Raw genomic sequence first — 17,397 nt, forward strand, 5'->3', positions numbered from 1 at the left:
TAATATCATCGTCATGTCCTTTCATTGTACAATAGTGCCTTATTGAAACAGGCCACATCTCCCGCCTCCATTTTGAGATTAGTGGTTGAAGAAAGACCTGCATCAGTATCTACTAAGTGCCATATTGTTTCCATGCCTGAGCTCATATTTCCTCTATTTTGACCACACCTTATTCATTCACGACATAACAAATACATAATAACTATAGGAGATGTGTAACTATTTAGTGATGTTCTCACATTATAAATCATGAACAATAGTGCATTTTAACGGGCAATGAACTAAAAGTAAGAAGCCATCATTTGAAAAACATTGTAATTTCATGTGTAATGTAATTATTGTAATCCTTTATCCTCCTGCTAAAAACCTACACATGATGGCTCACCTTAACTATTTTTTCAGAAGTTTTTTTTCTACAAATCCTGCCATTGAGACACATTATTGGCCAATGGCCAGTGAATATTTTGACCACAAACGCGATAATCTGTTGAGCTGGTTTATGTTTTATTTTGTAAATATAACAAGAATGTAGTGACCACAGTGAGAATATCTACAGACAGTAAAACAGGCCCCAAAAAGAGGAACCGATTGCCTGATTTGCTGTACTTGTAGAAACATTGTATCCTGTAATAATGAAACTGTTTATATTGTTTATCATGTACAGTAGTGTACAATAAAGAAATGCATTTGCTGTTTCAATAAAAGGAATTATGCCATGTGGTAGATAAAAAATAAACTAATATATTTAACTTTTATCTGCAATACCCTGAGTTATTATCCTGCCTAATGATATCTGTTCATCTGGTTTATGATTTAGACCCCACTGTTTATATAAATTAGCTAATAGCTTTTTCGCAAAGCTGGAAAAGCACAGGTGGAACTAATAATGTTAATGATAGCTTTGTTCCATTTAAGTATCCCAGTATGCCATTAATGTAATTAATTATACCTGTTCTTTACTTTTATCTTTACCTGTACCACGTTGAAGTATCTGCTGTGAAAACGTATTATTCAAGGATCTTTTTTTTTTACTATGAAAATAATCCATATTATTAATTTAGGCTGGTTCACTACTCTTTCGTATTTCGTATATACCATACTAACATACTTTCGTTTGACGCATCTTAATAATACTTTGAAAAGTACACCTCCTGTCCGTTAGGTGGCGCTAAAGCTTCACGAGACAACATGGCTGGACTCGAAATGAAAACCAGGAAGTAACTTCTTCTCTGCTTGGAAAGATGGAGCAAACTACAATTGAGCAAAAGACATTTGCTTGCCAGTTGTGTGGTTTAAGTAGCCCTTTTACTTACTACGGCCAGAAACCACCAAACACCAGAGCCATTGTGTAAGTGGACATTAATGAGCAAAGTGTTCCTGTTTGTTACGCTCTGGAGCTAGCTATGCTAAAGCTGATGTTAGTTAGCTGACTGCATGTCCACGTCTAACGCTAGACACAGCGATGTGTACGTTACATTTATAGCAAGTTCTATCTTAAGACACACGTCTGTTTTGTATTTGCAAACCACGTGAATCTAAATTGAGCTATATATCAAATTATGCCTGTTGTCCACCAGGTTGCTTGAGGAGTGTTTTGTGACCCAGGACCCCTTCAGTCCGGACAAGGAAAAGTTTCTCGTTTTGGGCTCGACCTGCAGCCTGTGTAGCATGTGTGTCTGTGTTGGATCGGTAAGAATTGGATTGCTTCGGTCTGTTTTTGCCACATACTAAATATATGAGTATCAGTTGATTAATGCCTGAGGCACAGAGAGTAACTTCGGAGCTGCTCATCACTCATAACTTTCATTACAGTCTGGCTTTGTAAAACCCAGACCGCTCCTGTGACAGTTTTCCACTTGACCTTGTTGGTCGCTGGTGATAAAACATGCATTTGTGGTTTGGATACTTTCTACAGATGCCATTGTAATCATGTGGCATGTGAGCTTCATGACTGATGCCCTTGGAATCAATTAATCCATCTTCATAAAAAGATAGTCTTTCCATCATGGAATAAAATGTAGCTAAGCAAAATGGAGCATTGATGCTGGACTCTGCTTTCTCTTCTCCTCAGGACTGCAGTCTTTTCTACACCAAGAGGTTCTGCATGCAATGTGTGAACAAGCACTTGGACCAGTTCCCCCATCAGATCCAGGCCGAGCTGGCCAAGAAGAAACACAGCTCCAAGGCTGCCGTCTCGTGACATCGAACAAGAGGTCAATAACATGTGCACCAATAGACGGTCATTTAAGAGACCCAAATGTGTCAAGGTGCTTTACCAGGACTCTTTTTATCAAACCCATAATGAATGACACCACAAAAACACCATATGAAGAATCAAAACATCCTGTAATTTCGCGTAGCTTTTTATTTTGGTGGAACGATCAGAACAATACTAGTTTATAGTTGTGTCCAGTAAAGTAAGGCTGCCGTATTAGTCTACAGGGTGTTTTATTTATTAGTTTTTGAGGGTTTTATAGAAGCAAGTAACAGGTGTGACTAGTTTTACTGGACCCCTGATGGATTGTGGTTGCAGGCTTAGAATCACCTGCTGGTTTGCAGGCAATTAAAAATGGCTCCCTATTAAGAAATCTGATGTCATGTACTGCATGTGCATAATTGCGCAAATTGTTCTGTTAAAAAAAAGGTTTTAATTATCGCTAATATCAGATCACTCATTTCTATCATAGTCAATTTGCCCATTGCTTGTTCAGCCCAATTCAGCAATTCATCTTTTTAAGCTTTACAAACTGTTAAACACTATTATTTATCATTTCTTGTTTTGAATGACTCAGGAGAAGATGAAGTAATAGCATCTCCTAAAACTAGTTGCTGGGCAGATTATAACGCAGGACTCATGTCTCCACTGCTCTTGCGATGTACGAAAATGAATAAGTTGCCTACGATTCCTCTTTGTACTTTACATGATTTATGCCTGTTTTTCAATGTTTTAATGGCCATTTTTAAAAATGAGAAAACAAATTTGTATTACTTTTCAGTAACTTCAGTGACTTATTATCTCTAATTATGGGCACGTTTGGACATTACATTACAGTTCATTTAGCTGACTCTTTTGTCCAAAGCGATGTACAAAAAGTGCAAACATGACGCATCTTTTTTACGAGTGCATCCCTGTTATCCCTCATCTCTGCGTCCACGGTCCAAGGGTGCACTGTTGACTTCTGTGGAGTCAAATGTTTTTCTGTCTTATCTCAAACTATAAAGAAGATACGTACAGTGACCTTTCTTTCTCTGTTTTGTGACCGTTAAATTGTAGATCATTATTAATGTGTAACTAATGTTCTTTTTAGTGTCAGAATCTACTACTGTTGCATCATCTCGCTCTGTTACATTTAGCTGTGATAAACAGTTACTCCCATACCGTCATTTTCAAAATAGACACTCTGCAGTTTCGAGCCTGACCACAACAGAATGTTCTCACTTGCCGTTTAATCATTTTGATCAAAATCTGTTTTCATTTCAGGGATCACTCCGTACAACACCGTGCACAGTTTTGCAGCAGCATAAATATATTATGGTTGAAGTGTGATCCAGGCGGTAACATCGATATAACAGATGGCCTCGCTGTATTCATCACGAGATGCTTGACGTTTCGAAGGGCTAATTGAAACAGCATGGCCTTTAAGGCAGGCCCAGTGAGTTTTACTGGCAAATGCTGAAGAGGAATGCAGAGCGACAATCGAGGGTTTAAATTGGGACATTGTGAACTCCTGCGCAGGAGTTCTTACTATTGCAGATGCATTCAATCAATTACCACAGGATTCCTATGCAGCTCTGGGATGTGCAGATAATACATTCGATAACTTAAGTCTTGGCATGAACTCTAATTCAAATCTTTAGTCAGGCATTTTTAAGATGTAAACTGAGAACCCACCAGAGGGAAATGGTGGTGAATTTCAAGGTCCTTTTTCTTTTTAAAGCTGCACCACACTCTGTTTCCTTGGTGTTTAAATTCCAAGCACATAAGCAATTACAACCGGTGAAGCACACAAACCTCCTCTGTGGCAAAGTCTGACAGCGATAGGCACCGTGCCAACGATGACGGCAGGCTTTCTCCTGCTCGAGAGCTGATGTCACCGGATGCCAGGAAGCAGATTTGTGGCTTTTTTTGGTTTTGTTTCCCTGCAGAAAACGTCACGTCGTCTTATTGTCCTCGAATAGATTTACACTGATTTTAAATCAAGTGTGCCTAAACAATTTATGTGACAATAATTCAGATTAAGCAGTGATATCTTTCAGCACTCGTACCATCATTTGAGGATTTATTCCTGTAATATTATTACCTGCCTGGAGCTCAGACTAGTACACCTGCAGTGAGATACATCTGTTCAGTGTTTTCTTATCAAATATTTGTATTCAGGACATCTTTCACTGCATGGACATCGATATACAAATGACAGGTAATCAGATCAAATGATATCTTTGTGCTGTAGGTGTTCAGGTAATGTATAACCTGAGGCCTGCTGTGATAAATGAAGTACTATTGGAAAGATAAAACATGATTACACATTCCATTATAACCCCTGCCTCTGTTCCTTTCGCTCTTTATGTATTTAACTAATCAAACAGGTTAATTGGGCCAAATTCGTGTGTAGAGTTAATCCAATCCAGCGCTGTGTTGTTGTTTCCCCTGTTCGACTTTAAGAGCTCAGTGGGCGGTCCTAGTGTGCAGACCAATGAATCGCCTTCTCTGTTTAAATAGTCCTTGATGTCAACTTTTCTTCTTCACTCACAGCTCCCTCTAACGCCATGTTGGCTGTTATGACTTAACTTGTTGTTTTCGTCAGCCTTACTACGGACTTGACAGGAGTGGCTCTCTTAAACGCCCCTGCGCCCTTGGAGACGCTTTATTCCATTTTTGCGCGTACGCGTTTTGGACGACACGCGCGGAGTATGCACACATCATCACCGTGACTTTGCATTTAAAAGGAATACTACTTGGAAATAGAAGTTTATAAGGGTTCGGTTGTTGTTTGTGTATTTTTTTTTCTCTTCTCATATGTGTAACAAAATGTCAGATGTTCGCCTTTCTAATGCGAGCCCGACATTGGAGAGGGTGGATGCGCGGCAGCCAGACAACGTCAGACCTTCGGTCCGCAGAAACCTTTTAGGCAGACCAGACCCTGAGGAGATACGGAGGTGTGTGGAGGTGTCGATACAGGAAGATGTGCGGCGGTTTAGGGAGACGTATAATTTCGATCCCGTCAACGACAGACCGCTCTCTCCGCGCAATTTCGACTGGCAGGAGGACCGCGACGCACCGGAGTTTTACGTCAGACAGCCTCACGGGAGCCAGCGGCTCCAGCGAGATGAAGACTTGCCCGGCGAGAACAACCGGCAGGGCGCCGAGGAGAGGAGTGAACGACGGTCGAATCAACCAGAAAGAGACGGATCGAGGAGAAAACGTTCAGCAGCTGCAGGTGATTTACCTTTTACCTTGTACCTGCACTTATTGAGGCTGCCGCGTAGTTGTGTCTCGCTGTGCCGCAATGCAGAGGCGCGAAGCAGCAGTTGTGTCCGGGGTTCAACCGCAGGCTACGAACGGTTAATCACCCAGACAGAAGTGTTCAGCAGGGGGACACTGACTGAGCATGTCTTTACTGAGGTTAAAGTCGAATAATATTTTGTTATTAACGATGTTGACAATGTAATGTTTATGGGATCGAACTCGCGCTTATTAATTACATAGTAGTATTTTTTTCCGGCTAATAAAATGTCTCCAGCCTGCCGAGGATGTCAGGTGCCTTTTTTTAAAAAAGTGGACGTGACTCACACATCAACATCCTGACAACTTTTCTACGTGTTTTTTTTTTTTTGTCTGCCAGGTCCCTGCTCCAGCGAGTGTCCGGGTAAAAGGTCGCATACCGACGAAGAGGATGATGAAGACCAGTCAGACTGTGCAGGAAGTCAGGCGGTAAAAGCCGCGGAAGAGAGACCCATCATGCTGGGGGAGAGCGCGGAGGCCCAGTGAAAAACAGTGCCAGGTAAATCATTATCCACTCTTATTACGTTATTTGAATGGATGATAATCTATTAATTTTTTTTATGTGTAAAATACTAACCATCGGCTTTTAATAGGACGCAAATATAGCTTTGTGTACTTGTTTATGGATACGCATGCATACACATCACTTACACGACATCAGACCTTCCTGCTATGACTTTTCACTCTGTGTGTGTGTGTGTGTGTCTGCATGAGTGATATAAGCACGAGCAACTGCTTTTTTCAATTGCACCATTCAACAGCCTGTTTCCTCTTTATGTCCCACAGAGCAGGGAGACCTGTTGCTGATGGAATACTGTAGCCTTTCTCATCACCTGACAGATGATGGAGAAAATATAAAAGCAGCCTTTTCCTAAAGAAGTGAGGAGGAGAGGCTGCACAAGCACTGAATATGTACACTATCAAGTTTTGGCACACATTTCAATTTAAATTGCCTCAGAAGCAGCAGACAATGTAGCAGTGTGCAAATGGATTTTTGCTCTTTTTTCTTATCTACTACCTATGTTTCAGATGTAGCACATAAAAAAAAAAGCATATTATGCTTTTCATAACTTTGTTAAATGTATTTGAATAAGTGTGTGACTTTGACTCAGGAAGTTGCAGTGCAATTTCCAACAGAGAAATATTATTTTGTTAAAGTGGTCATATTGTATCATTATTCAGGTAATTGATGTAAGTTAAAAATGCAGATTTAAAAAGTCAGGGTTGTGTGGAAACAAAATGTCTTCACTTTTTCTATGGCTTTATTTGTCCCAGTATTATATATCTTGTTTTTGAAGGCCCAGATGGCCACACTGTAAGTTGAGGGTCCACCTAACTGGGAACAGCCATGACGGATAAAGTTTACATGCAAATATGGTTTCCTTATTAAACCCCCCCCCCCCCCCCCCCCCTTTTTTTTTTTTTGCCAAAGTTTGTGCCTTTTTTTTATTCTGGGGGTGAGGGGAGGGTGGCTAAACTGCTGAGCAATATCCAACCAAATTTTAACAGTATTTGCTAATAATCCTAAGAATTAGATTTTATTTTTTGAATTAGGTGAGTTCATATTTTAGTGGCTTTTTGGTCACATAATCCGCCCCTTTTAATAAACGCTGTAGTCCAGGTTAACATAGATAACATATGTTAAAATCACTGGGCTACTTATTATGCAAATATGTGAATCAAAGATTTGTATTTGTGGTGTGAAATTCATGTGGAACATGTAATTGCACTATTGGTAATTTGTCATTTGTTTGAGGGCAGAAAAACAAAGTGACACTGCCTTATTAGGTGTAAAACTTTGAAGTGTACTGTGTGCTTTTATTTCTTTTTTTTGTTTTTCAAAAACACTGAAAAAATTCTACTAACTTATTTATGTTGAGCTTTGTATCGTGGGTGTACATGTATAGCTTCCCAAAGCGACATTTTTGTAAATATATATTTTCATTATTGTTTGTAAGATAAATAAACTGTTGCAAAACTGAGCCTAATAATCGATTTTATATCCTGTGTGTTTTTTCTCCTTCAATCCGCAATTTGATTGATTTAAAGAGCAACGCTGGTGTAATAAATGCATAAGCATTCTATTTTAGATTGAAAAGCACACAACCACTCCACCCTCAACAAACACACTAGGTTTAAGGCGATCCGCCCATGTAAACTGGCAGACTGATCACAGTGATTAAGTCTTTACAAACATGTTATTAAAGAGGTTTAATGAGTTCTTCAGGCTGGTCTGCAGAATGACAGCAGTGATAGGATCAGTAACTATAGCATAACCTATAAACAGTAGAACCACTAATAAATAACTTCATGAAGCTTAATATTGAGGTTTTAGTGTGTACCTTGTTGAAAATAATAATTTACCTTGGAGCTTATTTCTGCAGGACCCTGACTACCAAAGCATTTCTATAACTCTTATAATTTAACTATATTTCCGATTTACTGTGAACCAGTAATATTTGGTGTAATAAAATTATATGATATGTGTGTGGTTGGAATAAAATCCATGCCGACACAGCACCAGAGTGCAGGCTGTGACTGCAGGATCCTCTCAGCCCAGCTCTGCCTCCAAAGTTGAAAACAACAAGGGTTCGTCCTGAGGGAAAAAAGTTTTTAGTTATTGGCGTTCCCTGGATCAAATCACAGCAGAGAAAAGAAAAGCAGACCACTTAGGATCCAGCCAGTCAGAGAGCTGTGGGAGGGAGCCTGGGACAGTACAGGCTGTTCTTTTCATAAAACACACACCACCCAATTAGTTTCATTGGCTGCCTCTTTCCTGTTGATACCAGCGTGTAGGAGTCAAAGACAGAGTGAGAGTGAGAGTGAGAGTGAGTGAGAGAGAGAGAGACAGAGAGAGAGAGACAGAGAGAGAGAGAGAGAGAGAGAGCTATTCCTATAATATCTCATACTGGCTGTGACTGAGTCTGCAGTAATTACGAGTGAGCTCATGGCCTTTTTCTAAACTTTTAGAGAGGATTGCAACATGTTTAACACATTTGTGTTCTCATTTTTAACAACAAACATTCATTACTTTTGAACAGAAGACAAGTCAAATGACAGCAAAATGCTCAAACGTATAAGCATGCTGTCTTTAAAAGAAAATCCATCACTTTTGTATCTTATCCGTTTCTCTTGAATCTTGCGTGTTTGCGTAAACTAAGTCCTGTTTCTATGTTTTGTATGCTGCTTAATAGATTTCTATTAAATTCAGTGGTAACAAATCATTCGGTTTGTGTGCTGATCTGGATACAACAGCGCCGCCATGTGGAACTTTATTAAGGACCTGTCGTTTGCATCATAACTGATTTGGGAAAAGTAGAAGCACAATTATTTTTTTAAAGAAACCTTAATCCAAGAAGAATACATCAATATAGACCACGCCCATTTCCACCCAATCCAGATTTCGCATTACCCACTAATCCATCATTCTCCAAATTTATTAAATACCATATATGGATGAGCAGAGCATTTTTCATATGCCCCTTTCCCCGCAATCAAAGGCATAGAGCTAATTCATGAATTCAAAAGGCAACTACAACCAAAGATTATTTGCTGACAGCAACATGCATATTTGGTAACAAGTTGCGTGAAATAATAACTTTGAGATCTAGTTTTTCTTCAAGTACATTGTATTTGGGTTGCACTAATAGTAAAGTATGAATCTACTTAAAGTAGATTACGGTAATTCTCCAAGTGTAACTTTAATGTAGCCAAAACTAGTAGTAAGCAAGCGGAGTATGCTCAGGTTTGTCCGAATGTATGCTGATGACATCGTAATATACTATATGCGTGTCGTAGAACTGAAACTGAAGAAGTTGCTGATTTAGGTCCCAGTCATTGAAACGTGGCCACTGGCGAGTGATCATTGCATGCTGAGGTGAATATTCACCTGAAAGTTGAACGCTCTGTGAAGCCAAGATTTGTTTTGCCAAAGGAAGAAAAGTGTTTTTTCACCCGTTTCTTCGCATAGAATGGAAGCGAATGGGAGACGAATGTTAATGTCGCTCGTGTGTGACCATGTCCTAACTCACAAATACTTTACTGTTGTCTGAGTCGCTTCTGCTGTAGGACCCAAACGTTTTGAATCAGCAAAGGGTTACAGGTTAACTGAACTTAAAGGAACAGTTTAACATTTAGCATACACAATACTTATTTGCTTTTTTCTTGGCCAGGCACAGCAACTTCCTGGAGTCTCTGCTGGTTGCCTGGCAACCCCATGACCACGACAAAGAAGTCAATGAAGTCACTGCCGCCAGCCAAGAAACAGTCGAGCATGGAGTCCTTACTGTAAAACATCTTGCATCATGTTGTTTTTTTTACACTTCCGATTTTGTATGAATTACACAGATGCAGTGTTATTTAGTGAACTTTAGAAGTGTTGGTCCTGTTTCCTTTTGATAGATAGATTTATGCTAAGCTAAGCTAACATCCTGCAGGCAGTAACTTCATATTTATGTACAGACATGAGAGTGGTATCAATACTCTCATCTTAATCTCAGAGCATATTTCCCAGAAGGTCGAACTATAACGTAAATTCAGTTGAGACTGTCAGATGCATAATAATCTACAGGTCGACTGAATGTGCAAGCTAGGGCATGCTAAGTACACAACGAGGCTACATCCACAATAATATGTTTAGTTTTAAAACGCATTACTTTTGCTATGTTTACGCCTGGTGTCTACACTTAAAGAACCCCTAAAACAGAGATGTTTGAAACGCTGCTGTCCTCATTTTGGTTTCAAAAGTCCGGGATTGTGTTTTAGTCTGAACGTGCGGACATACAAGCAATCCTTCCCTAATTTGACACTTTTCCGGAAGAATACAAACGACATCTGCCTTGATTACCAGTGGTTAATTCAACATGGCTAACGAACTACAGGTATTGCTGACCTTGTTGACTATGCTAGCAGGTGTTGTGCATTTTATAATGCTACCACTGCCTACATGCGCGGATGGCAAGCTAATATCAAGCGTGTGCAGCGGCACAGCTACAAAACCTGTAGTGAGACATGTGGATCACATTTCTATAGTAAAACTTTTATTTGTAGTTTGTAGTAAATGTGGTGCGTTTGATTTGTTTTGTTTGTTGGTTTGTTTGTCTGTATAACTACTGGACCAATTTTTTCAAACTTGGTGGAAGGGTGTAGCATGCGTCAAGGAAGCACACATTAAATGTTGTAGTGGATCTGAATCACAGGGCGTATACACAAATTATTTTTTCACTTTCATTGACATTGATTGATATGACGTCACCTTTTAAAGTACACTTCGAGTGATTAAAACTAACCTTTTGGCTAACTTGCACACTAACCCTCCAAATGAACATAAAGGTAAATGGAAAGCCTCCGAACACATTTCCATTCTGTCACACCAGTCACAGAAAATAACATGTAGAGAACATAAAATTAAGAAATTATGAGCCTCTCTTGTCTAGTTAAATAAAGTCTTTCACGTAAGGAAAAGTATTTTATGTTTAACTGACTTGGAACATTTAGCTGATGTTTGTTGTAAGTGTAACTTCTGGTCACTGAAATACCTGTTAATATTTTCCACGATTATTCTTATAATATGAGCACGAGGTCGAGCATCTCAGGTTAGGATCTCTTACACAGTGATGATTGGTGTAAACAGTGAAACTGTTTTTATGTTTATGTTTTATGGTTAAAAAAAGGTAAAAATGCTGTATGTTCATTAGAAGTGGGAACAGTTACAATCTCTCACTGTGTGAAATGTTTGCATTAATCCTTAATTCAGGGTTAAAATGCTATTTAAACAGTTTACACTACCTGGGTTCACCCTCACAGGTGTTTTCACTTAATTTGCCTGGCGAGACCTCTTCATGCACAAATGATTAGAACTCAAATCACCTGTGAGGATGTGCAGAGTTTTTAAAAAGGGGACATGACGTGCTTTGTTTAGCGCTGCCGGCCCATTATAAACCTGATGTTGCGCCCTGCAGCTCCCACTCCCATTACTGCCATGACACATTCTGACACAATGTTTTCACCAGTAGTAGAATGCAGCTCTTGATTTAGAGACGCAGAAACATTTTTAGAGAGAAAGGTGGTGACCTCAAGGTGGTGCAGGAATAGAGGCAGTAGCTCGTATACCATAAGACAGATCTGACATCACCACTTTCAGAGAGCTGTGCCAGGCATGACCTCAAAACCACCGCTGATAGAGGGTGTGGGAGTCTCTGTGTTTATGAGTGTGTGTGTGTGTTACCCCAGACTGACCCAGTACATCATTATACTCAAGCTTGGTGTGAAAAAGACACTCACACATGCACACAAAGTCACATGTTGACTTTTACCAGTCTCTTCTACGTTTCAAGAAGTATGAAGAGTTTAATCAGTCCCTGTACACACCGGCTCACTCTGAGCCCGAGTTTGCTTCCAAGTCAGGAAAACACTTCCATATTTCCAGCGTTAAACTAGCAGGCCCCTAAATGTTGCTGCAGATAACGAGAGGAGAAATGGGTCATAAAAGTCTTGACATCTCCGAGCTGACGCTATGAATAGATATTCATCGGAGGGCTTACAAAGTATGAGGTCATAACTTGGCAAACTCCGTCAGCGGGGAAAAGTTTTTTCTCCTTTTTTTTCTGTCTTGTTTTATTCTAGAAATACAACTTCCCCATCTGTTTGGTGTTGTTATTAATTTGTCTGATGTTTTTTTTTACTTCATTTTAATTTTTTACAAGGGCAGGGCTGCTTTATTTTTCCGCTTCACTCTGCCTCATGGTCATGTGCTCTTGGCAGCGGTGAGCGAGGGAGAGATGAATTAGAGATAGTTCGGAGGGAAGAAAGAAAAGAAGGAAGGAAGACAGAAAAAGGAGGAAAGAGGCAGTGATGCATTGAGTTAAAGGGAGGAAAGAGAAGACAGGCTTTTTGGCTGTGTCTTGCTACAGCGTGGCCAAATCACGTCCAGTGCAGGATGTAAACAAGCTAATCTGCCAATGTGAAGTTTTTACACATTTTGGTTTAGCTCGGCACTGTGTGACTCATGCGGCCTGGCTGTGTGGCCTCCGATGCTGGCAGGCCTGCTGCTACAGCACTGGAGTGTTTAGTTTGCCTTGCAGCAGGGGTCACCAACACGGTGCCGACCTTCTATGTTCTAAACTAACTTGTACTGCAAGTTACTACAAATGCCCTTTGAATGGATATAAGCAAAGAACTGCTGCATTTTTTTTTTTTAAAGTAAAAGTACTGTGCAGACTGACATCGCAGCCCCTCTTTCATCCCTTTGCGGGTCACATGCCTTTTGATTTCTGTCATCTGGCCCTGAGGGTTTCATGACATGTGTGTCTGAGAGGAGGGAGGAAGAACTCTGTTAAAATAAGGCAATAATCAGCTGGTGAGGTGCTTCGTTCTCTAGCTACTAACCCAGGGCCATATTTTTACCCCATATACATCAAGGTTTCAGAGCCTCAGACAGCCACAGCGTTACTCCCAAGTGTGTGTAGGAAGGTTAATAAAAATGCCCTCACCTATACCTTTGAAAAATCAATCTTGGAATGCACTGACTGTTAATGTTCCTTATGTAATGTTCATGCAACCATGTAGATTAGTGTGCCTGAGCATGAATTTGTGTAAAGTGTGATTCACTCGATAGCTGTATTTGACGCTGCCAAGATACATTTGAGGGAGGATACTGTGCAACTCATCTGTCAGTTTATCACCTCAATGACATATTAACCAGAGTGTTTGCAACTTGCCAAAAAAGTAAACAACTTTGAGAGAATATCTGGCCCTGGATGATCTCTGAACAGTTGAGCTGGGTTTTTGTCAGTGAGTAATGTTTGACCTGAGGACAGACGTGTGACTACAGGAAGTATCAGCACCCACAGGTCAGGGTGAGGGCAAAGCAAACTGCTCTAAAGTGTGTGATTTGGAGCTGTGATTGTGTGAGTTTGGGTCACGACCCTCCAAGGGGGCAAATGTTAAAGGCTGAATCCCTGCGTGAAGGCTACAGGGAGATGGTTTTCTTCTAATAGAGAGAATAAGGGAGGCGACAAATGTGGTATGTTTCTGTAAAGTCAATTATCAGGACATACAAACTCTATGCTTTTCTCTTTTCAACAGGATTGTTTTAGATTTTGTCATTTCATAGTTGAGTCATATCAGAGCAGCTTAAAAAACCAAACACTTAATAGACCGCATTGGTGTTTTTTGTGTTTTGGACCCAGTCAATTCAAATCACTTATATTTCATATTACTACCAACAAAGTCCAAAGCCTGTATTTTTCATTTAATATTTAACTTTCTAGCCAATGTTATCGTACGATGCAGTTGGTAGAAGGAAGTAGTTTGAAACCTCTCCATGTTGGTATGCTCAACAACTTTTGTTCCTCCCAGACTGACAGTCGACTGCGAAAAACATCCAAGTCATAAATGATGTTGCCATAATTCATCATCTTAATTTAACCATCATATCTTAGCATGTTAGCATGTTTACGTTTGCTAATTAGCACTGAACCTTTTATCAGTTTAAAATGAGCTCATAAACTGGCGTAATCCTGTCGTAGACGTCGTCTCTGAACTCCAATCTTGCATCTTAAGTTTCTAATTGGACCGTGAACTAAATATTGTCCGGCGCATGGAAGAGGAAGTCTTGGAACGGATATCCACCGGCTACATCGGAACCCAAGAAATATAGCCCCTTGTCCCCCGAGGCGTAAGGTCGTCTGACCAATAGCCGATGGGTTCCGAGCTTAAGGGGTTTCCAAAGTTAGTACAAATCGAGCCTCCAGGGTCATTTCAGCCCTAAGTTAAGCCTCCCATGAAGAACTTCCTCTTACTGCATACAAATCCAGACTCTTTTGCTAGGCTTAGCTGACCATAACCTCAACCATGGCCTTGCGTGTAATCGTTACCCCTCAGTATTCCTGGAACACACTGCTGTCGATGGGACTAAACCTGCGGATAGGACAGGTTTTATAATGACTTGGCTCTCCTGCTGTGCCTTTTGTATAACACAGCGTATAAAGAGAGACGTTTAGCATGAGGCCCTCATCACAGCTTCTGCTGAGGTGGTATAAGGGTGACAGCAGAGGCTGGCTGTTAGAGTGTCTTTACTGACTGTCGAGGCTCATGTAACTGAGAAAGCGTGAATGAGCAAAAAGAAGGCTGAGAGAGATGCTATCCATAGCCATGACACTCTCCCGTACACTTCCCCCTCCATATACATGCGAACACAGTAAGGGTTAGATGCAAGGGCAGGATCGGTGAAAGGCCGTGGGTTCAGGACGGGAGATGTTCTGAATCTGAATTACTGGCAAGTCAATTGCTCACCCCAGAGGGATGACCTCTTTCAGGGAAGACCAACTTACCCTGCAGTTGACACCTGTGTGTGTGTGTGTGTGTGTGTGTGTGTGTGTGTGTGTGTGTGTGTGTGTGTGTGTGTGTGTGTGTGTGTGTTGTGTGTGAAACCCTAGCGGGAGAAGGCCATGAACTCCAGGCCAGGAACAGCTGGAACTCAGAAATTTTGCGTCATGTCTATTTTCCTATCTAGGGATCTTCATAACCTTCGTAACACTCCTAACCTTCATCATATAATTTAAACATTTTAAATGACATTTTAAACAACGGTAGTCAACAAACCAATAGGTGACGTCTATGAATAACATACTGAAGTTTTGCAGCTTTAATGTCAATGTGTAAATGTTAGTGTGCTAACAATTGCTAATTAGCGCAAAACGCAAAGTGCAGCTAAGGCAGATATAAACCAAAATGGTACAAATAGTATCTGTTGATGGTGCAAGAAGAAAAGTCAGGAATCACCAAAGTAAAGATAGATTCATTCTGAGGACATGAATTTGTGAGCTAAATTTCGTAGCATTCCATCCAATAGTTGTCGAGGCATTTTCATTTAAAACCACAAATGTGAACCTCATGGTGGAACTAAAAGAAATTCCCAACTTTGTGCCAATCCCTCCAGTAGTTGTTAAGATATTTTGCCGGATAAGTGAAAACTTTGACCACTTATCCACAGTAGATAAAATACACTGTAAACATGACGATCGGATTTTTTTAAGATTAAAAAACTGGATCATACCTCAAACATTATGTTGATGATAATCTAATTTTTTTGGGGGGAAATCTTTGTTAATCCATTGAACAGTAAAATGGAACAAAAACGTTCAGTTATGAGGAGCAGCTACACATGCACAAACCCAACCCACACTCAGGCCTGGGAGCTGTCCAGTCCAACCACAACCACAGTTGGGAGTCCAGTTGAGGGAGAGTAAAGCACATCTCGTTCACTTTCACTGCCCACATTTATCCTGGCTGTCTCAGTTTACCCGGAGAGATGATTTACAGATGTTAAAACCCCATATCTGCAGCTTCAGCTTCATGCTGCTGTGGATTTGTGTCAGCATTTTGCTGCGAGTGAAGAGATGAGTATTAGTGATTGTGACTGGTTTGCTAAGTTGAAAACAGGCATTGTAGGCTATTCTCTCGATGTATAATTAACCGCAGCAGGAGGCGAGATGTGGGAGTCATAGGTGGGTTTTTCTAAAACTTTATCTGATGCTATATTAAGCATGGCTGTCGCAAGAATTAACTTGCAACAGTGTAGTTATTAGTGTTCCTTGATGTGTGCCATGAGGGAAAAAGGCTGCATGGTGAGAGGTGGACAGACAGACTTGAAGTTTTCTGGGGGTGTGAGAGATATACAGAGAGAAAGAAGAAGACAAACGTCTGCATGCTCTGTTTTTTTCTGAACTTCTGCGGTATCAGGGTCACTGATGGCCCACACATTTACCCGGCACTCTCACATTCGCACACACACACACATACGACCTAAAGCAACGGCATATTACATCCCACACACTTTCACTCTTGAAGCAGCTCTTTTATCTGGTTTGAAGTTGGAGACTTACATTTGGAACCACGCAACACATGCAAAGGGGAGGTCAGACGAATTTTGGCATCGATCAGATCAAACAAGGGCAAAAGCTGCACCCACGCTTTGCACTGTGAAGCAAAGAGAGAGAGGAGGAAACAGCGAATTTAAACAGAAAACAACATGTCTGTCTCCTACTAAACCACAAGCCAAATGTCACATCCATCACCGTTGAAAGGAAAACCACTGAACTGAGTTCCTTTCCTCACAAATAAACAAAATATATTTCACTAATTTCAAATATTTCTAATAGAAGATTTTCCTATTTAACTTCATAAAGACAATTTGAATGTGACTGGTTTTTTGAAGCTTAAGAAAACAGATGTTTTCAGTAAGAATTGAACGATATTATATCACTATCACAGGGGAAGCAAATCAGCATGGTCAGCACCAGCCTCATATCTGCCCTGTGGACCTTAACCATCTGTCCACACATTACACAGTCCACAGTGAAATCAACAACACACACCTGTGTGCATTTGAGCCTGATCCAAAAGCATTGCCCCTCCTTTTTTTATGATTGATGATTAAGCTTTTAGGTTGTGATAAGCTGTAATGTGGCTGTATTGGTCGATCATTGACTGGAAGAAAAATCTAACTCCATGCTATTTTCGGCAAGTTCAAAGTACAGGTAGAAATGGCAGTAAACGGTTTCTGGTGAATCAAATCAACTCTTTAGTCAGGCTTTTGGTTTATATATATTAACAATTGCTTTTATATATTTGTGAAACTCTCCACAGGCTCTTCATGTATGCCTCTTTGTCTCTTGATGTCCTTGTACACACATTCTGTAGCACAGTGTCACATCTCTGCAACGTTGACTCATCATGCAATTTATTACGCCTCTGTTTTCCTTTCTACTATCAGCTGCCAAGGTTTAAACAGTGCCCTTCTGCAGAAGCCAGCCTGTGTACTTATCAGTAGCAAGGACAATTTGTTATCTAACTAAATTCAATTTGCCAAAAATGATATCTACAACAACTTA

The 17,397-nt window shown here is 40.4% G+C and overlaps 2 protein-coding genes across 2 annotated transcripts; both read left to right on the top strand.

Annotated features, from left to right (window-relative positions):
• Nucleotides 1–1,043: 1,043 nt before the first annotated feature.
• On the top strand, nt 1,044–3,238 carry cdpf1 (cysteine rich DPF motif domain containing 1). Its single transcript, XM_029462245.1, has 3 exons — nt 1,044–1,348; nt 1,578–1,689; nt 2,072–3,238. The coding sequence occupies exons 1-3, from the start codon at nt 1,242–1,244 to the stop codon at nt 2,198–2,200; spliced, it is 348 nt and encodes a 115-aa protein (XP_029318105.1). The 5' UTR covers nt 1,044–1,241; the 3' UTR covers nt 2,201–3,238.
• A 257-nt stretch (nt 3,239–3,495) lies between these two features.
• cdkn1ba (cyclin dependent kinase inhibitor 1Ba) lies at nt 3,496–7,498 on the top strand. The gene is made up of 3 exons (XM_029462244.1): nt 3,496–5,438; nt 5,844–6,002; nt 6,290–7,498. Exons 1-2 carry the CDS (start codon nt 5,018–5,020, stop codon nt 5,987–5,989), a joined length of 567 nt encoding a protein of 188 aa, XP_029318104.1. The 5' UTR covers nt 3,496–5,017; the 3' UTR covers nt 5,990–6,002; nt 6,290–7,498.
• The last annotated feature ends 9,899 nt before the right edge of the window (nt 7,499–17,397 follow it).

Source organism: Cottoperca gobio, chromosome 23 (genome assembly GCF_900634415.1).
Source record: "Cottoperca gobio chromosome 23, fCotGob3.1, whole genome shotgun sequence".
Taxonomy (NCBI): domain Eukaryota; kingdom Metazoa; phylum Chordata; class Actinopteri; order Perciformes; family Bovichtidae; genus Cottoperca; species Cottoperca gobio.